This window comes from Cetorhinus maximus, chromosome 9 (genome assembly GCF_964194155.1).
Source record: "Cetorhinus maximus chromosome 9, sCetMax3.hap1.1, whole genome shotgun sequence".
Lineage (NCBI taxonomy): Eukaryota > Metazoa > Chordata > Chondrichthyes > Lamniformes > Cetorhinidae > Cetorhinus > Cetorhinus maximus.
In genome coordinates, this window is record NC_135887.1 from 16,115,629 (window position 1) to 16,139,933 (window position 24,305).

Below are 24,305 nucleotides of genomic sequence, written 5' to 3' on the forward strand. Positions count from 1 at the left end.
AATTCTTCACAAAAGAAAATTGTGAAAGATATCTGCATATAGCACTCTAACAGCTGTGGCATTAAAAAAAAATGCTAAAACTGATCTATCAGTTTGACAACAGATTATTTGAGTAACCTGAATTTCTGAATGCAGGAGAATGCCACACTTGGCAGCGGGATCCCCATTTGTCGTCAAGCACAGACAAAGCTGGAAGTGGCGCTCTACATGTTCCTGTGGAGTCCGGACATTGAAGCTGTCCTTGTGTCCATGTCATGTTTTCGGCACCTCTGTGAGGAAGCTGATATTAGGTGTGGAGTTGATGACGTGCCTGTCCAGAGCATCCTCCCAAATTATAATACATTCATGGAGTTTGCATCAGTGAGCAACATGATGTCAACAGGTATTTGCTCATGTACCCTTGTGCCTTCTAACCCAGCATGTTGGCTAATGAACTTCAATTTACAGCTCAACTTGCTCTTACTTTCCAAACTGCATTGCATAAAATTAGTGAGAACTTGTTTGAATATTGCTGAAAAAAAGGCATTTTGTCAAAGCTTTTTGTCGTGCACTCATCAGGACAATCTGAAGAATACCAATGTCAGGGGAAGCAACAACTTTATACTGTATGAGAAGAGTGTGCTGATTGGTTGGCAAGCGTACTCTGATTGGTAGAGGTGTTGCCAAGGAGAATGCGCCAGTTAATGGTGACTGACAGCTAACTACCAAGCATTGTTTGAAATTTAAACTAGGCAGCTTGACTGTGGTCAAGGCATTGCCCTGAGGAATGAACCAGCGAATGGCTGTCACTTATTTTGTTTAACTGAAACAGGCGCAATGTGTGTACATGTTCTTTCTGTCTGTAAAGAACAGGGCCCTGTGTCTTAATGTTATGTAGCTTCCAATACACGCAATTGTGCCACATTGAGCCGGACTGACTATCTTAAATTGGTAGTCAGCATAATTTTTAGCACACTGAGGATTATTTAGCAAATGTTGTCCAATCGTGGAATCATATCTAATGTTGGAGTTTTGCAAGCACAGGCTGGTTGGGTACGGTCTGTACCTTGCCCATTGCAAACAGCAGAAACGCCATGCTGTTTGATGCGATCCACCAGTCCTGAGGCCTACATACGTAGCATCACACTGGCACTGAAATTCATATACCACATTACTCATTTGTGTGATAGGCAGAATGTCTTTTTGGCTTGACGGCAGCATCTTGTTAGTGGCGAATACCACTCTTGTTGCTACTGCTGCTGTTGCTGCTCAAATCTTTGAGATACCTTGCCCTTCGAAGGTAATCTGAAGCAGGCTGGACACTTTTTTCAGGGCCAAAAATGACGGCTTTAGGCCTGTTCATGAGTTTGCGTGATATACCTGAGGGATAGGTTAGAGGGCAGGAGAGATTAAATAACAAAGATATCATGGGGAAAAAAAGCAAAGTGAATGGCAATAACTTTTATTAAAAAGGCAAGCATTGGTCCTGAATAAGTGTTAATAGCAGAATAAAGGACAACTGTGCGTGAAAGCAAAAACATGAAAACAAGTTGCAGACTGGCACTTGCAAAAAAAAAAATGGGGATGGAGTTCATGGTCTGAATTAGTTGAACTCACATGTTAAGCCCAGAAGGGTGTAAGTTGTCTAATTATAAGATGAGGTGCTGTTCCTCATTCTTGCATTGGGCTTCACTGGAACATTGAAGCAAGCCGAGAACCAGGTGGTAAATTAAAATGGCAACAACCGGAAGGCCGGGGTCGCACTTGTGGACTGAGTGGAATTGTTGTGCAAAATGGTCATCCGGATTCTGTTTGGCCTCCCTGATGTAGAGGAAACCGCATTTTGAGCTGCGAATACAGTAGACTAAATTGAAAGAAGTACAAGTAAGCTTCCTGGCCCTAACCACCACCTCTTCACTATGGATGTCCAATCTTTGTGTACCTCCATCCCCCACCAGGACAATCTGCTGGCTCTCTGTTTGCTTGAATGGAGGCCCAAGCAGTCCCCATCCACCACCACCACCCTCTACCTGGCTGAACCTGTTCTCTTATTGAACAATTTCTCCTTTAACTGGTCTCATTTCCTGCAGATAAGAGGTGTGGCTATGGGTACTTGTATGGGCTCTATGCCTGTTTTTTTTGGGGTATGTGAAGCATTCCTTGTTCTAATCCTAGTAGGGCTGCCTCCCCCAGCCCTTTTTCCAGTACATAGATAAATGTATCGGTGCTGCTTTCTTTGCTAGCCCGGAACTGGAAAAACTCATCAACTTTATTTCCAATTTCCACCCTTTTCTCACCTTCACGTGATCCAGATCCAACACTTCCCTTCCTTTCCATGCACTCGCAGGAGGTGTGACATCCTTTGATCTCCTCACTGTCCTTGACCCCAAACACTCCTTCCAAGTGGAGCAGCACTTTCCTCGTACTGGTTTCGATTCGCTATACTGTGTTCGCTGATCATAGTGCAGACTCCACTACACTGGGGAGACCAAACAGAGACTGGGTGATCGCTTTGCAAAACAACTCCGCTTAGTCCACAAGCGCTCCGGCTTTCTGGTTGCTTGCCATTTTAATTCACCACCTTGCTATCGTGCTCACATTTCTGTCTTTGGCTTGCTACAATGTTCCAGTGAAGCCCAATGCAAGCTTGAGGAACAGCACCTCATCTTCCAGTTAGACACCTCACATCCTTCTGGACTCAACATTGAGTTCAACAAATTCAGACCATGAACTCTGTCTTCCATTTTGATTTCTGTTTGCCAAGTGCCAGTCTGCATCTTGTTTCCATGTTTTTGCTTTCATGCACCGTTGCCCTTTATTCTGCTATTAACACTTATGCTGGACCAATGCTTGTTTCTTTACTACAGTTAATACCACTCTCAGCCTTTTTTCCCCATGATATCTTTGTTATTCAACCTCGTGCCCTCTAACCTACCCCTGACCTTCCTTTATGTTCTACCTGACCCTTCCCCCCTTTTTTTAAAAGCATAAAACCCATCATATTTCTGCCTCTCTTCAGTTCTGAAGAAGAGTCATATTGGACTCGACATCTCTTCACAGGTGCTACCAGACCTGAGTTTTTCCAGCACTTTGTTTTTACTATTAAAAGAGCCACCTTACAGGTAGTGTGACATGTCTTTTATTTTACTTTTTAGTAGCACCCTTCATGCAGATTTAATAAGTTATTTCTGCAATAGACATGTGCTGGGTAGGGATTGGCTCATGACTTTGAACGAGCTGAGTAAGGAGATGGATATACTGATCTGAATTTTAATTTGGATCCCGGTATGAAAGGAAAGCATTCTAACCCCACGCAGTACGGATTTTATTTTCATTTCATTACATTTTCTCAATTTTTGAAGTTGTTGTCATACCTGACACTCAGTTGCTTTTGCAGTTACAGAACTTTTAAATGCTTCTTCCAATGCGACTGGTCTGTAAATTAAACACCTAAATAAAAATGCTCATCACCACAGCCCTCCCAGTGGCTAAACTAGCCTGTGCAATTTGTAGCCATTTTGTATGGCGAGAATTGGCTTCATAAGTCCTCACTAAAACAGATCCAACCTGTGCTGGTGACTAATGCTTTCTCTTGTTTTGAGTATTTACTTGATTCATATTTTATGTTCTGATATGTTTATATTGGTTTTAAACTATAGGGCGAGCCGCTCTTCAGAAACGGGTGATGGCGTTACTGAGGCGGATAGAGCATCCAACAGCAGGGAACACTGAGGTAAATTTTCCTTTTTTTTAGCATGGTGTTGGAGTTACAAGATGCCTGTCTCTGTTCACATTTCAGCAGAAGTGGCCTTTTTGTCTTGTGTGGTGTTCAAGGTGATGTAAATGTAGTATTTGTCCTAAAATTTGGGTTTCTTGTAAAGAGATGTACAACTGGTGAAAGATGGTGTTCGTACTGAATCACCCAGTGGAAGCTGAGGTGGTACTTGTATTATTGTGATCAGAGATGAATGGAAACCACGCAGTGGCAAACCATGTTGGAGCTGTAACGTGTGTTGCCTTGGAATAAATTCTGGCTTTATACCTGTCGGTGGTTGCTCATCTGAGTTGCAGATCTCAACAGCAGCCTAATGGGGGAATGTCAATTTGAGGGCTTGGCATTTTGCCACAATGGGGAGGGAGAAGAGAGTGTGGAATTGTAGAGCCAGTTATCATCCGGCCTTTCCCATCCCCTTCTCATAATACAGTACTAACGGAAGTCTGGAGGAAGTTGAAAGAAACTTGAGGACTTCTTTTCAAAGTAGTTATTACAATTTTTATATAATGGAATGGATGTGTCCATTTTGACACCTGGCTGAGTTACTAAATTGTTTAGAAGAGTTAATACAAGTAATTATTCATAGACTAGAAATTAAGATTTGGAAATACAGTATAGTGTAGCCATCCAAAGAATAGTCCTAAACTGATAGGTCAGCTTTAGTAAAAATAGATAGCTTTTTTTAAAATTAGCTGTGTCCCAGGTTGTATACATGTTTTTTTAAATTTCCTCAGATTTTAACAACAGACCTGGCTTCAGACAGCTGAAGCTCAACCAGGCCAACATCTCGGTTATATCTACCATGTTTTCTAAGAAATGCCTGCTGTAGCAATTGGTAAATTATACTTCAAAACCAGACCAACTGTAAGCAAGTGGTGATTTTTATCCCATCTGAGAGCCAAACTTGGATTTTGACTATTGGGCCATATGTTTTGCATTTACCCCAGTTCCTTTTACTTATATAGACTTGTTGCTATTTCCTTTTTAGGCCTGGGAAGACACATATACAAAGTGGGAGCATGCTACCAAGTTAATTCTCAATTATCCTAAAACTAAGATTGAGGATGGACAGGTAAGTCTAAGTTTTGGAGAGCTGTACAAGTGGACACTTATCAGAACCAACTATGATTTGCCATCAATCTCAGTCATAGCAAGTGCAGAGATGGTTGGCATGGAATCACGTTGGGGCAGTGAGAGATACGCTTAATCTCTTGAAGTTTAAATCTTGTTGGCACATGGAAAAGGAGACCATAACTGACATGGATATTTGAATATTACCAGAAAATGCTGGAAATAATCTGGTCGATCTGGCAGCATCTTTGGAGGGGCAAAGTTTTCCCCTTCTCCAGATGACCTGCTTGACCACCTAAGTATTTTCAGCATTTTCTGTCTATATTTCTGATTTTAAAACTGCAACAATTTGCATTTTGTATGGGAATATTTAATGTTGATGCTAGTGCCAAAAGCCCAAAAAAAAAATCCCTTCCCAGCAGAGATTTCTCCCCCCCTCCGCCAGTTAATAAGAACACGATCACCAGACACTGAAAAAAAAGTTTGTTTCTGTATACTCTAATGTACAGTCCTAACTGAAGAGATATATTTTTCAATATGCTGATAGGTATGGCATTGTCTATTGCTTATGCTTAAATGCTGAAGCAGTCCATGTCCAAATGCAGCAAAACAGCTGGACAATATCCAGGCTTGGGCCGACAAGTTGCAAGTAACATTCGGGTCACACAAGTGCCAGGCAATGACCATCCCCAACAACTGAGAATCTAACCTTTGCCCCTTGACATTCAATGACATTATCATCACTGAATCCACCACTATCAACATCCTGGTGGTTACCATTGACCAGAAACTGAACCGGACTAGCCATATAAATACTGTGGCTACAAGAGCAGGCCAGAGGCTAGGAATCCTGCTGCAAGTAACTCGTCTCCTGACTCCCCAAAGCCTGTCCACCATCTACAACGATGAGTGCAGATCCAACAACACAAGAAGCTTGACACCATCCAGGACAAAGCAACCTGCTTGATTGGCACCCCATCCACAAACATTCACTCCCTCCACCACCAACACACAGTGGCAGCAGTGTGTACCATTTACGAGATATACTGCAGGCACTCACCAAGGCTCTTTAGACAGCACCTTCCAAACTTACGGCTGCTACCATCTAGAAGGACAAGGGCAGCAGACACTTTGGAACTCCACCACCTGGAAGTCCCCCTCCAAGTCACTCACCATCCTGACTTGGAAATATATCACCGTTCCTTCACTGTCGCTGGGTCAAAATCCTGGAACTCCCTTCCTAACAGCACTGTGAGTGTATCTACACCACACGGACTGCAGCGGTTCAAGAAGGCAGCTCACCACAACATTCTCGAGGGCAATTGGGGATGTGCAATCAATGCTGGCCAACGATGCTCACAATCCCATGAACAAATTTTAAAAAATTCTACTTGAAGACCACATTTTCATTGAAGATATATATTGTTATACAATATTAAGTAATTCATCAGTTTTGAGAAGCTATCGAAAAGGTTCATTCTATCCCTCCTCCACAAATAACCTATGATGTCTCAGTCATGTGTTATGAAAAGAAAGGCAATGACATTAATCTTTATAAAAGCCAAATCCTGCAGATGCTGAAAATCTGAAATGAAAACAGAAAATGCTGGAAAAACTCAGCAGGTCTGGCAGCATCTGTGGAGAGACAAGCTGAGTTAAAGTTCAGAGTCTGTGTGACTCTTAGAGTTGAAACGTTAACCCTGTTTCTCTCTCCACAGATGCTGCCAGACCTGAGTTTTTCCAGCATTTTCTGATTTTAATTACATTATTCTTTGTGGTATTCTACTACATTCCCACCCCCACTTTCAACATTGAATTTTGACCATAGAACTTTGCACTTGATCCTTTTTTAATGCTCCTTGTGATTATCATTAAGCTGAAAAGGCATTAACAAATCAATGGGTGAAGGCTTGCACTCTTAACACTACAACGAAGCCTATTGATCACAAGTTCTAAATATTGTTGTTAATGAGGGCATTTGTCTATCATGGGTTAACCTAAGTTGGACATAGCTGAAAATGGCCAAAGCGCCTGTTAATTTTTAGTGGGTGCCTATCCAGTTATAAACTTCATGTTGCACTTATTGCCAGAATATTTATTGTTGGTAGTGAAGTAAAGGGACATTTCAGTTGAGGTGACATTAGTTCATCAATGATAACACACTCCTAACTTTTGGAGAGCACTTGGTTCTGCTGCAAGGTTTGCACCCATTGTCTTAGAGGGACAAATAGTGTTTAGCCACACAAGATTTCTTGGTGTTATAACACAGCAGTTGGTAAAGGCTGAGTAATTTTAAAATCCCAGAGGGAAACTTTACCCATAACCTATAATTGTTTTATTTGAGATGCAACTCTGAATTCAGACACAAAACCACCAAGCCTCTAGAGGTGTTTTATATAAATTAAATTAAACATTTCTTAATTTTACAAGATATTAAACACACACGTCTACAAATTATTACCAGAGTAATTATTAAACAAACCCCCAAATAAGTCACTCCCAGGTAATCTTCCCCAAGGCAACAAAAGCCATAGAGTTAAACAGACGCCAGGCAAAGCACATTTTATCTTACAAATTCAAAAGGTTCCTTTCAATTTGGTTTCTTTGCACAGTTGTAGGCTTACAGGTGCTTAGATATCACATGCCTCTGACCTGCTTACACAAAACTCTTCTGTATATACTTGGCCTTCCCTTTGAATGTAAATTCTCATTGTATCCCTTTGAACTTCAACGCTTCTAACAATAAAACCCCTTTCATAGTATCAATTTAATAGTAATATAAACATATTGCTTGGTGTCTCCTAGCTAGGTGCAAGAATTCACCCCCAGTCTTTGAATGGTCTATTCAACAAAATGCAAATGTATCCTTTACCTTACTGTTAACATCTCAAAACTACTATACATCAAAGCACATAGGCTAGCTGGTTTTAATCCAATTAAGACACACACAGACACACCCACTGACACAGACCCTACCACAAGTCCAATTTAAGATAATTTCCAATAACATTATATACAATATCTTCATGACAGGAAATAATTCAAGCGTGCCCATTCCAGAGACTTAAATTATTCTCTTCATTGTAGTCATCGACTCAAAAGTTCCCCATTACTTCCTGTGACATAGGAAACCTTGTGCATGGTCTGGAAACTGCTATATACAGGAACAGACAATTGGAACTTCATGCTTGGCTGTGGGTGCTCGTTTTCTTCGATTTCAGTTTCCTGATTTCCCTTTCAGCATTTTCTATTAAGTTCAAATCCGTTTCTTGATCCTGATTTCTCCACAGTCCTTAAAACACTCACATTAATTATCTTGCTTTAAATATCTGAGCTGATTCTGAATCTGTGATCCATCAGAACATTGTATATCATGTTTTAATAACTGATGATATGAAGCTTTTTTTGGATTTGCTTTTAAGTGGCTTAATTCCAACATTTTATCCCCTTGGATTAGATTTCCCCTACTGTAATAAATTCTTTCACCATCTTCTCTGTCAAACCCTTTATTCTTCTCATTACTAGGGAATATAACCTACGTTTACCCAATTATGCTGTGGCTAATTCTCTTCATTCAAGGTTTTGGCACCAAGGTGAGGTGCCCAAATCTAAACACAGCCCCAAATGGCTTTTATGTTTGCTTTAAAGAGCTGTAGCAGCACTTGTGTATATATATTCTCTTAACACCTGTGATGAAGCTTAAGAGCCATTTGGTCTTGTGGCTTTCTGCACTTGCAAGATAACTTTCAAGCCAGGACCCCAAAACCCTTTCATTGAAAACTTTGCATACTTCCCTATTTATTGTCTTTGTTATCTGCCATTCTTGCTTCCAAGGTATATTTTGCACTTTCAAATGAAACTGCACCTGCTATTGTTCATTAATATGCTTAACCTGCCTTCTTTAAATTCTTCTCGTCACAGTTCCTTGTCTGAATGTTTAATGTCACCTGGAAACTTATATATAATTAACTCTCATGACAAAAGTAACGTGAATCTGGAAATAGTGAAAAGCTGAGGTCCCAGCACAGATCCCTGAACACTACTTGCCAGTACCCCACAATCTGAGAATGGCCCTTCCATCTCAGTGTCTGCACCTCAGCCAATTTATCATCCATTCCATCAAGTTGCCCCCAATTCTGCTGTGTACTTTTCTTGTGTGATTTGCATGATTTTATATTTTGATGATTTTGTTAATGAAGTATTGGTTTTGTTGTACATACAGAATCATTTTCCTTCTTAATAATTCATTTGCTATAATATGCACTGATAAATGCTTCCACATTTAGGTGACAGAAAGCCTTCATAAGACGATTGTCAAGCGCCGGATGTCACATGTAAGTGGTGGTGGCTCGATAGACCTGTCGGACACAGATTCTCTACAGGAGTGGATTAACATGACAGGCTTCTTGTGTGCAATAGGAGGTGTCTGTCTCCAGCATCGCATTAACCCAGGCTTAGTTACATACAGCCCTCCCATGGGACCAATCGCTGAAAGGAAAGGTTCCATGATATCTATGGTCTCAACTGAAGGAAATGCCGAGACTCCGGTCAGCAAATTTTTGGAACGGCTGCTCACATTGATGGTGTGCAATCATGAAAAAGTAGGGCTTCAGATTAGGACTAACATTAAAGACTTGGTTGGACTGGAGCTGAGCCCTGTACTTTACCCAATGCTCTTCAACAAGCTGAAAAATTGCATCAGCAGGTTTTTTGACTTGCAAGGCCAGGTGAGTATCCAAGTAAATGAACTTAGTGGTCCCTTTTACATGGTAATTGAATTAAAATGTGTCCAAACCTGTACCTGCTGTGTTGCCCAACTTTGCGGTCATTGTGATGTACTGTATGTAAATTCAGTTCTTGAACTAATTATTGTTTTTATGAAAGATACTGCAGTATCTGATTGCATTGCCTTATAGCAGAGCAGTTTAAATATATGTCGATGCGCCTGCCTTATTTTTGATGCCAAATACTGAATATTTCTGATGTTTCTGTAATGGACCATAGCAATGTTTTCTTGATAACATTTTGGGCTATAAAACCAAGGGAACTACATTCGCTTTTGGCTGAAGCGTTCCAAATACATTGTATTTTAAGCAAAGCAATAGTCCCTAAAGTGTAACTATTTTTATTCAGGTTTTATTGAATGATACAAACACACCGTTTGTGGAGCAGACTATAGCAATTATGAAGAACCTACTCGATAATCACACTGATGGCAGTTCAGAGCATCTGGGACAGGCCAGCATTGAGACCATGATGCTAAATTTAGTTAGGTATGAGATTTCCCCTCTTTCTTTCCCTTTGGTTCTTTAATGCACATGCATGGGTTTCCTCGCATTCTTTCTCTCCTGAAGACATAAGCTCTTTGCATTGGCACCAAGGACTGCTAGACTTCCTCAACCGTTTTGCCCAAGTAGTCATTATCCATGTATGTGTGTTGGGTAATTTGACTCTGAGGTGGGGTGATATCACAGAAAGCCCAAGCCTGGCTGTCCATTTTCAACAGTGGCAAACTGAATGAGAAATCCTTTTTGTTCTACCTTCTCTTCCTACTTCCTTTCACCTGGGGTACTGAGGCCAATTGGATAGTCTCAAAGGTGAAAATAGCCAACTGGAAGAGGGACAGCTTCAGTGATTTGAGAAGGGGTCTAGCAAAGGTAGACTGCAAACAAAGATTGGCCTGAAAAACAGTTAGAGTAATGGCAGACCTTCTAGGCAAAGATAGTTTGGATACAAACTTTATTCCCATAAAGGGACAAAGGTGGGGCATCCAAAGTTAGAGCTCCCTGGATAACAAAAAAAATGGAGATTAAAAGAAAACCAAAAAAAAAAAGGAGACCTATGACAAATGTCAGATATGGAATATCATTGAAAACCAGGCAGAATACAGAGTGCAGAGGGGGCATGAAAAAGAATAGTGGGCAATATAAAATGGAGCCCATTTTTAAAAATATATAAAATATAAAAGAATAGTTAAAGGAATGGTGGAGCTGATTAGGGACAAGAAAGGAAATCATCTTTTGGAGGGAGACTACATGATTGGAAATATAGAATGAGTACTTTGTATTGTTCTTCACAAGATTCTGAAGTTAATATCACGGTTGTGGAATGGTGAGCTGTGGGAGCAGAGGTATTGGATAGGATAAAAATAGATATATAGAAAGCGCTAAATAGGTTGGCATAACTCAGTTAATGAGTCACCTGATCCAGATGAGTGCATCTAGGTTGCTGAGAGAAGCCCGGGTGGAGGTAGCAAAAGCTCTGACCACAATACTGAGTGCAGGCATACCCTTGTAATTAGGTGGCCTTAGCTTGCTTTAGATTCTAGAAGTAGCAGATTGAAAAGAACAGTGGATTCAAATTTTGTTGTGAATTTGTGAACTGATTTCATATGCAATGCCAAATGATGGACCAACTAATCTTTTGTTTGCCTGGCATTGCTGTAGTAGCTCCCACTAACTTCACATACCAAGTAGATACAAAAAAAAAACTCCTCAAACAAGGTCCAAATTGCATGACTTCAGCTTATCCTATTGTGTTGTTCAATGCAGGTATGTGCGTGTCCTAGGAAATACAGTCCATGCAATCCAGATCAAAACTAAGCTCTGTCAACTGGTGGAAGTAATGATGGAAAGACGAGATGATCTCTCTTTCTGTCAAGAGATGAAATTTAGGTGAGAATTTTAATACAAATGTTCTTGTAATGAGGAAATAAAAAGATTACCAAGAATTATAATATTTGGAGGCCTAGGATATTGGATATGAGTTGTCATGATAACTATTGATATTTCTTCCTCCTCATAAGCAGGTGTTTGACATGAACATGTGAAATTGGGAGATTGATGCTATGTACTCCTGTTGCAATATGGTACTTAGTTGGCTTTTTTCCTTCCAGGAACAAGATGGTGGAATACCTGACGGATTGGGTTATGGGAACATCAAATCAGGCTGCTGTTGATGATGTAAAATGCTTAACGAGGTAAGGCAGTTTTGTTTTCCATTAAATATTCCCGGGCCAAGATTTCTGAATGCTTAAGAGATTTATCCTCTATTCCTGAAGTGATCATTTGTATTTATTAAGATTATATAATAAAGTCTGGAGCAAGGAAAAGGCCTTCTAACTTTTTGAGCCTATTCACTTTACCATCAATCTCACTAACTTCAACTCTGAAGGAAATGATTTGTTTCAATACAGATCAGAATGGCAGAACAGACTTGCAATATCTGAATGGCCTTCTCCTATTTCTTTGTTCTGATGTACTCCAAGTTCTAAAAATAGTCAAACAGTGCAGAATATCTGCCCATTCTCACATCTCCACCAGTCAACCCTGATTGCTGCCCCTCAACCATTTACTATCCTCTTCCAGTCCACACCACTCTGGACCCATTGTGGCACTGGAGTAAATCTGTCTAATAATTGTCCACTGCAGCCTTCAATTGTGCTACACAACAGCTATGTATTTAGTTGCATTTTGAACAATTCATTATAACATTCACTGCCTTGTTGGTCCATAGATCCAATATCGAGGGTAAAAAAAAAAATCTCTAATCTCTCACCTCACTTTAGTTTAAAATTATTAAGCCTTGTGTCTTCCAGTTCTGTTTTAAATCAAATGTGAAAAAGTACCTAATTATGTTTTCATTTGCTTGGGCAATAATTTGCCTGTCTTCAGATGATCACTAAGGCAAAATAATACGATACATGCCGGTTCAGTGATTAGATAGCACCTATAGATAACTATGTTGAGGATCAAACATTTCAAAGATCTGAATTCATTTTTTTATTATGGTTTTCTTTATTTTTCAGTGCCCCCTCTTCTATTTCCACTGTATTTCACATGCTTTTTCCCACTTCAACCCCCTACCTCCAAATGATAAGCTCAAGTGTGTCTCTTCCCCTGTCTTAGAGTTCTAAATGCCAGAGTTATCCATGCCTAATTTCTTCATGTACCCTCAATGTATTCTTTTATAGATAAGGTTTGCAAAATTGTGTAGGTTATTTCAGATGTGAGGTGGTTTTCTCTGCATGCAACAAGAAACAAAATCATAAATCACTTAATAAAGAACAACTTTATGATTCTGTTGCATGTACTACATCATGGAAACCTTCCCCCAAATATAGAGAAACTAGTTATGATTTATAATCAAATGCCATGTAAACTTGCTTTAAGATTTATTGATGCAAGGAGCTTTGAATGGAAAAGAAACCTGAACAGCATTTCAATCTTAAATTTAACTTAGGTTGGTATTTTTAAAAAATTACTTGACAGTACAAAAAGAAAAAAAAAAGTTACGTGAAGTTTAAAAGAACACTGAAATGAGTTTGTGCCTGTGTTTTTTATGGACGTCTTCTACAGAGACCTTGACCAGGCGAGCATGGAGGCAGTGGTATCGTTGCTTGCTGGGCTACCTTTGCAGCCAGAAGAGGGGGATGGCGTTGAACTAATGGAGGCTAAATCGCAGCTCTTCCTCAAGTAAGTCTAGTTCAGGACACTTGAGATAACACATCCAAATGACAGTGATTTGAACTATGTCCAAAATTCCTCAGCTACCACATAAATTTAAGCTTATTTAAGAAGGAGTCATATGGACTTGAAACGGTAACTCCTGGCTCCTCTCTCTCCACAGATGCTGCCAGACCTGCTGAGTTTTCCCAGCACTTTTTGTCTTTATTCCAAAAATTATGTTTAAATAATCTTTCTGTCCCTTAGGTACTTTACTCTCTTCATGAATTTGCTAAATGACTGCAGTGAAGTGGAGGAGGAAACGGCACAAACTGGTGGACGAAAAAGAGGGATGTCACGCCGCCTTGCGTCACTCAGGCACTGCACAGTTCTTGCCATGTCCAACCTCCTCAATGCAAATGTAGATAGCGGGCTTATGCACTCCATAGGTAAGCAGAGCTCCTTTTCATTTCTTGAGGAGCATTCACCATTTCTCAAGGGCAGCTGATCAGAGCATTGTTACGTTTGGGTGGAAATATTTGAAGCAAATATAAATCGAGCTACTTTAAATTTAGTCCTGTTACATATAGCATTCCTCGTGAAAAGATCAAATGTCATTCCCCCACTTACTCTTGGTGGTGCTGTTTCTAGCTATGGTATACTTGCATCAGAATCAACCATCAGCCTTTTTAAAATAACTGTTCTTCATCCCTGCGTCTGCATCTGATGGGCTGTTTCAGCATTAAGTACCTCAAATGCTCTCCTAAACCAACAGGCATACATGCACATCTCAGCAAGTGCCACTCAATAGTGATTGGGTTAGTTTACATCCCTTGAGATCAAGTACCTCAGCACCAACTTTGATCAAAACTCAGACCGTAATGATTTGAAAGACTTGATTTCCAGACTGGGCAACCTTACTTTTTTAACTAACTGGGCTATTGAAGCCCATTCTTCCTTAGTTTCCTTTGTTTTCAAATACTGAGTAAATCAAGTCTAATCTTGCAAAGAACAACAGTTACATTTTCAGAAGCACGTATTGGTATTTTGTTAGTTTATAGTGCAGTAATTTATGCAAGTCTGTCGAATTCTTGATAAAGCTTAAGCCTTAGCAGACGAGCTGTGTTATCACAACTGAATTTCAAGGGTAGAAATGCAATACTTTTTAAATTTAATAAAAAGCTTCAGGTTAATATTAGTGAAAAAGTTGGCGATTCAACAAATAAGGCTTTGGTTTGTATGTTTGTGCTGTCCAGTTGCATCAGAATAAAGACTGTCTCTGTTCCTCTGTGGGCTGTCTTACTCAGAAATTACATTGAGAAGTTGAGATAAGCTATCTTCATATATGATTCCAAGGTTGACACATTTCAGTGTCTAATAGTGTAGTGAGTTTTCCAAGGTGTGCTCCATTAGCATGTTTTGTTTGTATTGGGTTTGACGCTGGATTTCAGCATTATTGAGGTTTTATGAATCATGCTAATTTTGATTTAGAAGATTTTGTTTTTTTAGAAAACCCTTTACCCTTTGGCAATAAGTATTTTGACGTATTGTTTGTTTTTACCACCCAATGATAACAAAACCCTAATTGGATTTGCTTTTTTGTTTCGTTTTACTGTGCTTACTTAGGCTTGGGGTACCATAAAGATCTTCAAACAAGAGCTACATTCATGGAAGTGCTAACTAAAATTCTTCAACAGGGAACAGAGTTTGACACACTTGCAGAAACTGTACTTGCCGATCGGTTTGAACGACTTGTGGAGTTGGTCACCATGATGGGAGATCAGGGAGAGCTGCCCATCGCAATGGCTTTAGCTAATGTGGTGCCTTGTTCACAGTGGGTAAGTGGTCTTACTTTGGAAACTTCACCTGCCTTAAGCAGGTACACAAAATGTTTTGAGATGCGTATCTTTGTTATTTGCAAGAAGGTGATTGTTTAAAAGTTACCTTTCAGTGCCTGTACTCCAATGCAGTGTGCAGGGAGAAACTGCTTTAGATGCTTGATTCTCATGCTAATGTCCTCATGTTGTCTGGTGAGTGGCAGAGTAAAACATGAATGAACAGGAGAATTGACAAATGCAAGATAACTCTCATTCCTCCACCACTCAACCCCCACCCAGAAAAAACCCATCACATTTAAATTATTTATGCAAGGGAATTGTCATACTGCATATTTTTATTGTAGAAGGTTGCAATACTCTTAATTTGATGTTTCTTGTATTTTCCAACTTGGCACCATATAGCTTCATAATCTTTCTGTTTTGTGTCCACTACATAATCACAGTGCTGCATGCAAGACTGATTAAGTTTTTTTTAAAAAAAGACTGCTCTGTAGCATCTTCACTAATTAGCTAACTCAGTTCATGGATGAGAAATCCAAGAAAAGATTCACGTCCTGTCCACTTGATTTTGTCACTTATTAACTGTCTTGTGTTCCAAGTAAAATTCGTGGTGAAACTCAAACACTGAGTCAGTGTCCTAATTATGTACTTTAGTGCTTATTCTCACTTCATCCAAATTGCACAACTTTATTGATTGAATTAATCCCTATCTAAAGAGGTAGTGCAATCTTAATCCCTATCTAAAGAGGTAGTGCAACTGGAATAATTTGTTGAAACTGAGAATTGTACTTGTGTTCTTCAGTCATGTTAATCCTAGAGTTGGGTTTTTCAGCACCCTGAATTAATTTGAATCTATTTACTTCACCACAAACAGTTTCTAATGGTTATTACAATGTTGGTGTGGTCATTGTCATCAGCCTGGGAGAATGGAAACTGTAGGATCCCATTGGGTCTATTTTGGAACAACTTGTTTAATGTCTTCATAAGTGATGGCAGTGTAGTAGTTAAATTTGCAGAAAATAAAAAGCTAATGAAGGTGGTATTCTATAAAGCTGAACAGGGAAAGCTACATGTGGATTTGAATATAAGTGGGAATTGGGCAGATTAGCAGATGAAATTCAACATAGAGAAATGCTATGTACTGCCTGAGAGGGCAAAATAATCCAGCGAGAGATTTTTACTTAAATGGGGAAAAAAGTGAGGAAGACCTTGGGGGTATTTATTGACAAATTGAACTGGCCAATGTCAGTGAGTAAAGCATGGATGAATTACAAAGTCAATATTGAGCCAAGATAGTGAGGTACCTGCAATTTTTAAAATAATTGGTGCAACTGTAATTAGAATACTATGTACAGGTCTGGGTAGCTGTAGTACAAAAGGATATTGCAAGGATGCAGAACAGAGCACCAGAATAACTGAGAAGATGGAGGGAGGTGTGATTTTAGAAATTGGGCATTTCACTGAAAAAGAGAAGGCTGTGAGCTGACATGATTGTGTTTTTAGGCTTCTAAAGGAGCTAGATGATGTAGACCAAGACCAGCTAGTTCACCTTTCCCACAACAGTAAAACTGGAGGAGACAGCCTGTGCTTTAAGGGCCTAAACAGAATTATTTCACCTGAGTGAGTGCTAACAGGCTCCCCAAGGGAATAGTAGAAACAGTGTTGATGCATTCAAATGAAAATAGGATGTGTTTATTTCAGAAATATTTTGAGATACTGTAGGAGCCATTTCATGAATGACATGTAAGTGTAGCAGTCTTGGGAGGAACAGATACCTTGGAGGGCATCTGATTCCTTAAGTTCAGCACCATTGGTGGGTTTTCCTTGTCTCCTGTCTGGGACTGTTGTAGATGAATTGATAAGACAATGATTGCCAAGATTTGTGAAAAACTCCATTACCATATTAGGCAACTGCCAGGATGGTAGATGGGGAATAGATGAACTTTGAAGCACTTGCAACTGGTGAAACGAAATAAATGCAGTATATAACTTTGCCTGTAGGTGGCAACAAAGGTTAAAATTTGTTTTGTTTTGATGCTTGACTGTTACATTACATAGCTGAAGATTTCTAGAATTGCACTGTGTTATGAAAGTTGAAGTTGTTGAGGTAGCATTGTAGTCCTCCAATAAATGCTGCTAAGTGGTGAGGAGAAAGGGAGGTGGAGAATGAAGGAACAGTTAGAATTGCCAGGTTACTTGGGTAAACTGAGATTCTGCACTTTGAGGATGAAGGTCAATTACTTTGTTGTCCTCAGTTTTGGTCTATGGCTACTTGTTATATACTTCCAGTCAACTTAGTTGAACGAGTTACAAGAATAGTTCATAGCATCACTAAGTGTTAGTCTAAACGTCAGAATTTTAATTTCATTCAAAGAGATCTTACTGCAATAAGTACAATCTTCAGTTAATTCATGTAGTTTAAAGTAGGTGGAAACATTTTAGACATAGACTGGAGTAATAAACATGGATTCTTGTTTGCTTTTTCTCTGTGTTTATTATTGGCCCATTCCCTGGTGTGTGTTGAGTTACCCCCTTTCATTTTGCTTTTGCCCACCTTTCTGTTACCTTTCAGTGTGGTCATGTTCTCTCTCCTCCCTGCACCCTGCATGCCACTTCTGCATCTTTTATTGTACTGAACATTTTTAAAATGGGTATTGTTAATAGTTTGTAAGGTGCACATGTAATACCTGTTGTCATATAAATGTCATTTAAAAAGATGATAAAGTGCAATTCTCCATTCAATACATGCAGGTAAGTCAGATATGACAGTAAACCCAGGACAAATCTACAACTCCCAGCATTGTATTGTCATGCATGTACAACTGTCACAAGTAGGATGCATTTAAGTAGTCCAAGTAGAATTGTGGTACTACAAAATGGTATGCCAAGGAGTGGCAGAGTGCTGATTTGGCAAAACGATTTCCCCTCTGTTTTTCTTCACCACCCTTTCCCCCACCATCCTCACCCATGCCCCCTCTGCTCCCAAAATCAGGGCAACTTCTTAAATTACCCACACTATTAGGGGCAAGGTGGAAGCAGAGGTCACACGTTTCTCCACGGGGAAATAAAAGGCAGACCTCTCAATTATGTGTGACTTTACGGAGAGTGATGGGATGTGGACTTTTCCTCTGAAACTGTCTTTCCCCTCCTTTCCTCCCAATTGGGGCAACTTCATGGAATTGGACTGTACACAGTCTATTAAATAGTCCCCACGGTTGAGTTTTACAAATTGCAATTTCTTGAAAAATACTGCATGGATGTAGCTCAAAAAAATGCAATTCTTCATTTTTACCACAGACTTCCATTGGGCCAGTCACAAATCTCAACCAACAGGTAGGAAAGCTTAAAATGTGCACATGAACCAAATGCACTCTTGATCCAATTGCAGTAATTCTCCAACTGCTTTGAGCAGAGAATGGTTTTTAAGTAGTCCTTTAGTCATTTCTTTCGTGGTGGTGATTTGCTTATGGCAGCTTAATGTAGCTAAGGTTTGGGTAGCAGTTGTAAAAAGGTAGCATGACTTGGTTGGAGCTGAGCACTAGACCTATATCTTGACTCTTACACACCCTTGCCAGTAGAAACTAGCGGAAAGTTAGGTTTGGAAAAAAATCTTAACAATTGGGGTTTTGCTGATCTTTTTGAGACAGGGAATGGCCTCTACTGCTAGGCAACAAGCATTGTGTAATTAGAGTGCTTAATTTTGTAAATAAGCTGGCACAATTGGGGGGTAAAAAAAAAAATTAAGTGTAGGCATCCGGACCTGGATTCAGGGCTTAACCCGTTGACTGAATTTAAAGAGGCCTTTTACTCTTGGCCTGGGTAGATACTCTTTCATAGTGAAAATGCTCATTACAAAGTTTCTTCAGTCATTGTTTCAATTATTGCCCCTTAAGAGTTAAGATTTCAACCTGTAGAATTCTGAAAGCAGCTCGGAAGACCTGCTATGTCAAAGGCTAGTAATCAAGAAACCTTAATGTCAAATTCAATTTGAGAATCCTTACCTGATCTAACCTACATGTGAGTCCAGTCCCCCACAAAGTTGACTCTTAACCGCTCCCTGAAGTAGCATAGCATGCCTCTTGGGTGCATCATTAGGGATTGTCAGTAGATGCCAGTAATGTCCATGTCACAAATGTATAAAACCTTTTATAAGGTATAATAATGTATATTGTATAAAATGCCCCACCTTGTAGATGGGACAAAGAGCTGAGATAATGCTTTTACAGGTCTGTCAATGGCCAGCTGCTCTTTATCTATATGGGCAGTGCCATCCGACCTGTTTCTGGATACAAATCCTGTCCCTGGAATACTAGTCAAAAGTTGAGCATCTGCTTAAACTGTCCGTGGGGAAGAAAGACATTCCCCCCCCCACTTGCCACCCTGTTCAAATCAGAGCACCACTACTGCTCTTCAATTTAGCTCGCTCATTTATTGAGCATAGTAACTAGACCCGAACCGTTGATATGTTAAGTTTGAGACTTCTCTTATAAGAGTTAATCATTGTTTGTGCTTGAAATGCCACTTTTTTGTGTTACATAATGCATAGTTGTTGTAGGAAAGTGACTTTTTAGTAGCCATCTGTTTGTGTAGAAGTGAAACAAACTTTGGTAGTGGGGGTGGTGGTCATGGGGTGCGGGCGGCAGCAGGTGGAGGTTAAAAATATCAGACAGGAAATGCTTCTTAAAGAGCCCTGTCCGAACCTAATTATTTGCTGCTTCTCACTGGCATTATGCATTAACCCTCTGCTGTTCGTTCTAGTAGTTTATTCACCATCTTCAGTTATTTGTTGCAGCTCTGTAATTAATTTGATGTTTGTTTTTCTCCCTTTTTTCCACCCTACAGGATGAGCTTGCTCGTGTGCTGGTGACGTTATTTGACTCACGTCATCTTCTATATCAGTTGCTTTGGAACATGTTCTCTAAGGAGGTTGAGCTAGCGGATTCCATGCAGACCCTCTTTAGAGGCAACAGCCTTGCGAGTAAAATAATGACTTTCTGTTTTAAGGTAAATCTGTGCTATATATACGCCTGTAAGGGCTTTTGAGATGATTAATGTGTGACCAGCAATTATTAGTTTTAGCGATTAGCTAATTAATTTCAGTCCAGTTATCTACAAGTATTAGTATGTATCCATTACATTTGATTATTTAAAGCTTGCTTTCTTGCAAAATTAAAGAAACCAGTCATTTCTCCGCTGGCTTGCTCAGAGGAGCCAGCGATTTACAAGCAAACCTAAAACAAAGCTTCCCCAGCAACAGCAGCTAAATCCTATTGACTCCAGAATCTGCCCAAGCAGATCAAATTGACCCGTGGATATGATGCATCATTTAGATATTAAGCCTTTAAGAAATGGGGCTCATGTAACTCCTATCTCAGCAGCAGCAAAATAATACCAAATTTTTTTTATATTCATTTATGGGATGTGGGCATCACTGGCCAGGCCAGCATTTATTGACTATCCCTAATTGCCCTCGAGAAGGTGGTGGTGAGCTGCCTTCTGACACATCCTCCCGCCATGAGCAATACATTGGAAGATCTGAAATTGGTAATATCTTTGGGCTGATTCTGAGTCCAAGTGAGTTCAGATTTGAATTCAATCAGCATGTGTATGATATGCAGCCATTTCATAAAATCATAGAATAGTTGCAGCGCAGAAGGAGGCCATTTGGCCTTCTGTTTGTGCTGGCTCTCTGCAAGAGCAATACACTTTGTGCCAGTCCCTTGCCTTTTCCTGATAGCCCAGCAATTTTTTTCCTTTTCAGATAATGATCCAATTCTCTCTTCTGGGTGCCATGATTGAATCTGTCTCCTCCACACTTTAAGGCTGTGCGTTCAAGGCCCTAACCACTAGCTGCGTTTTTAAAAAAAAAAAGATTTTCCTTTTTATTCATTCGCGGGATGTGGGCTTCGCTGGCAACCCTAGTTGCTCTTGAGAAGGTGGCGGTGAGCTGCCTTCTTGAACCGCTGTAGTCCATGTGGCGTATGTACACCCACAGTGCTGTTACGAAGGGAGTTCCGGGATTGTGACCCAGTGACAGTAAAGGAACGCTGATATATTTCCAAGTCAGGATGGTGAGTGACTTGGAGGGGAACTTATATCCTCCTAGGTGGTAGCAGTCATAGGTTTGGAAGGAACTGTCTAAGGAGCCTTGATGAGTCCTTACAGTTCATCTTGTAGATGGTACACACTGCTGCCACTATGCGTTGTGGTGGCGGGAGTGAATGTTTGTCGATGCGATGCCAATTAAGCTGGCTGCTTTGCCCTGGAAGGTGTCAAGCTTCTTGAGTGTTGTAGGAGCTGCACTCATCCAGGCAAGTGGGAGTATTCCATCACACTTCTGACTTGTGCCTTGTAGATGGTGGACAGGCTTTGGGGAGCCAAGAGGTGAGTTAATGTTCGCAGGATTCCTAGCCTCTGACCTGCACTTATAGCCACAGTATTTATATATGGCTAGTCCAGTTCAATTTCTGGTCAGTGGTAACCCCTAGGATGTTGATAGTGGGGGATTCAGTGATGATAATGCCATTGATCATCAAGGACGATGGTTAGATTCTCTCTTGTTGGAGATGGTCATTGCCTGACACTTGTGTGGCGCAAATATTACTTGCCACTTGTCAGCCCAAGCCTGGATCTTTTCCAGGTCTTGCTGCATTTGGACATGGATTGCTTCAGTATCTGAGGAGTTACGAATGGTGCTGAACATTGCGCAATCATCGGCGAACATCCCTACTTCTGACCTTATGATGGAAGGAAGGTCATTGATGCAGCAGCTGAAGATGGTTGGGCTGAGGATACTACCCTGAGGAACTCCTGCATTGACGTCCTGGAGCTGAGATGACTGAACTTCAACAACCATAGCCATCTTCCTTTGTGCTAGGTATGAGTCCAAGCAGTGGAGAGATTCCCCCCACCCAATTCCCATTGACTCCATTTTTGCTAGGGCTCCTTGATGCCACACTCAATGCTGCCTTGACCTCGAGGGCAGTCACTCACCTCACCTCGGAAGTTCAGCTCTTTTGTCTGTGTTTGAACCAAGGCTGTAATGAGGTCAGGAGCTGAGTGGTCTTGGTGGAACCCAAATTGGGGGTCAGTGAGCAGGTTATTGCTAAGCAAGTGCTGCTTGATAGCACTGTTGATGATGACCCCTTCCATGGATGGAATTGGCTGGGTTGGATTTGTCCTGCTTTTTGTGTACAGAACATAGCTGGGCAATTTTCCATATAGCCGGGTAGTTAACAATGTTGTAGCTGCACTGGAACAGCTTGGCTAGGGGCGCAGCAAGTGCTGGAGCACAGGCCTTCAGTACTATTGTCGGAATATTGTCAGTGCCCATAGCGTTTGCATTAACCAGTGCCTTCAGCTGTTTCTTGATATCACGTGGAGTGAATTGAATTGGCTGGAGACTGGCATCTGTGATGCTGGGTACCTCCTGGCGGAGACCGAGATGGATCCATCCACTCTGCGCTTCTGGCTGAAGATTATAGCAAATGCTTCAGCCTTATCTTTTGCACTTAAGTGCTGGGCCCCTCCATCATTGAGGATAGGGATATTTGTGGAGCCTCCTCTAGTGAGTTGTTTAATTATTGTCTTCCATTCACAACTGGATGTGGCAGGACTGCAGAGCTTTGATCGATCCGTTGGTTCTGGGATCACTTACTATCACCTGCTTAAGCTGCTTGACACACAAGTAGTCTGTGTTGTAGCTTCACCAGGTTGACACCTCATTTTTAGGTATGTCTGGTGCTGCTCCTGGCATGCCCTCCTGCACTCTTTATTGAACCAGGGTTGATTCCCTAGCATGATGGTAATGGTAGAGTGGGGGATATGCCGGGCCATGAGGTTACAGATTGTGTTTGAGTACAATTCTGCTGCTGCTGCTGATGGCCCACAGCACCTCATGGACGCCCGGTCTTGAGGTGCTAGATCTATTTGAAATCTATCCCATTTAGCACGGTGATAGTGCCACACAACATGATGGAGGGTATCCTCAATGTGAAGGCGGGGCTTTGTCTCTACAACCACTCTGCGGTTGTCACTCTTACCGATACTGTCATGGATAGACGCACCTACGGCAGGCAGGTTGGTGAGCATGAGGTGAAATATGTTTTTCCCTCTTGGTGTTCTCACCACCAGCCACAGACCCAGTCTAACAGCTATGTCCTTTAGGGCTCGGCCAGCTTGGTCAGTAGTGGTGCTACCAAGCCACTCTTGGTGATGGACATTGAAGTCCCCCACCCAGAGTACGTTCTGTGCCTTTGACGTCCTCGGTGCTTCCTCCAAGTGGTGTTCAACATGGAGAAGCACTCATTCATCAGCTGAGGGAGGGCGGTACGTGGTAATCAGCAGGAGGTTACCTTGCTCGTGTTTGATCTGATACCATGAGACTTCGTGGGGTCTGGAGTCAACATTGAGGACTCCCAGGGCAACTCCCTGCCGACTGTATACCATTGTGCCGCCACCTCTGCTGGGTCTGTCCTGCCGGTGGGGCAGGACACACTCAGCGATGGTGGTGCCTGGGACATTATCTGTAAGGTATGATTCCATGTGGACTATATCAGGCTGTTGCTTGACTGGTCTGTGAGACAGTTCTCCCAAATTTGGCACTAGCCCCAGATGTTAGCAAGGAGGACTTTGCAGGGTTAACAGGGCTGAGTTTGCCATTGTTGTTTCCGGTACCTAGGTTGATGCCAGTTGGTCCGTCCGGTTTCATTTTTTTAGCCTTTGTAGCGGTTTGATACAACTGAGTGGCTTGCTCATGTTGCCGTTGCTTCTTCTGTCAATTACCTTAAATCTGTGCCCCCTGGTTCTCAATCCTTCCACCAATTGGGTAAGTTTCTCTCTACCTACTCTGTCCACTCCTGTCATGATTTGGAATACTCAAATCTCATCTCAACCTTCTCCTCCAGGGAGAACAGTCCCTACTTCTCCAATCTTTCTATGCTTCCAGGGATGATGAACTTCTGTTACATTCTCATGAATCTTTTCTCTAATGCCTTCACAAAGTATGGTGCCCAGAACTGGATGCAAGACACCAGTGTTTTCATAATTTGATTTTTCATAACCTTCTTGCCTTTGTACTCCACGCCCCTATTTATAAAGCCTAGACTCCCATACAGTTTATTAACTGCTCTCCCAACTAGTCCTGCCCACCTTCAATGATTTGTTCTTAGGTTCTTCTGCTCAAGCACCCCCTTGAGA

The 24,305-nt window shown here is 41.0% G+C and overlaps 1 protein-coding gene across 8 annotated transcripts in view; it reads left to right on the top strand.

The window, feature by feature from the left end:
- The window catches only part of nf1a (neurofibromin 1a), a 283,175-nt gene that overhangs the window by 78,547 nt on the left and 180,323 nt on the right, over nt 1-24,305 (top strand). For 6 of the 8 annotated variants that reach the window (XM_078548137.1, XM_078548140.1, XM_078548141.1 and 3 more), the window contains 12 exons: nt 136-382; nt 3,639-3,712; nt 4,743-4,826; nt 9,112-9,552; nt 9,959-10,098; nt 11,377-11,499; nt 11,721-11,804; nt 13,183-13,299; nt 13,537-13,718; nt 14,896-15,107; nt 18,405-18,440; nt 19,950-20,111. In XM_078548137.1, coding sequence (XP_078404263.1) covers nt 136-382; nt 3,639-3,712; nt 4,743-4,826; nt 9,112-9,552; nt 9,959-10,098; nt 11,377-11,499; nt 11,721-11,804; nt 13,183-13,299; nt 13,537-13,718; nt 14,896-15,107; nt 18,405-18,440; nt 19,950-20,111 — 1,902 coding nt within the window. The remainder of the gene's footprint in view (nt 1-135; nt 383-3,638; nt 3,713-4,742; nt 4,827-9,111; nt 9,553-9,958; nt 10,099-11,376; nt 11,500-11,720; nt 11,805-13,182; nt 13,300-13,536; nt 13,719-14,895; nt 15,108-18,404; nt 18,441-19,949; nt 20,112-24,305) is intronic. The other 2 variants (XM_078548138.1, XM_078548142.1) reach the window with 1 other exon arrangement.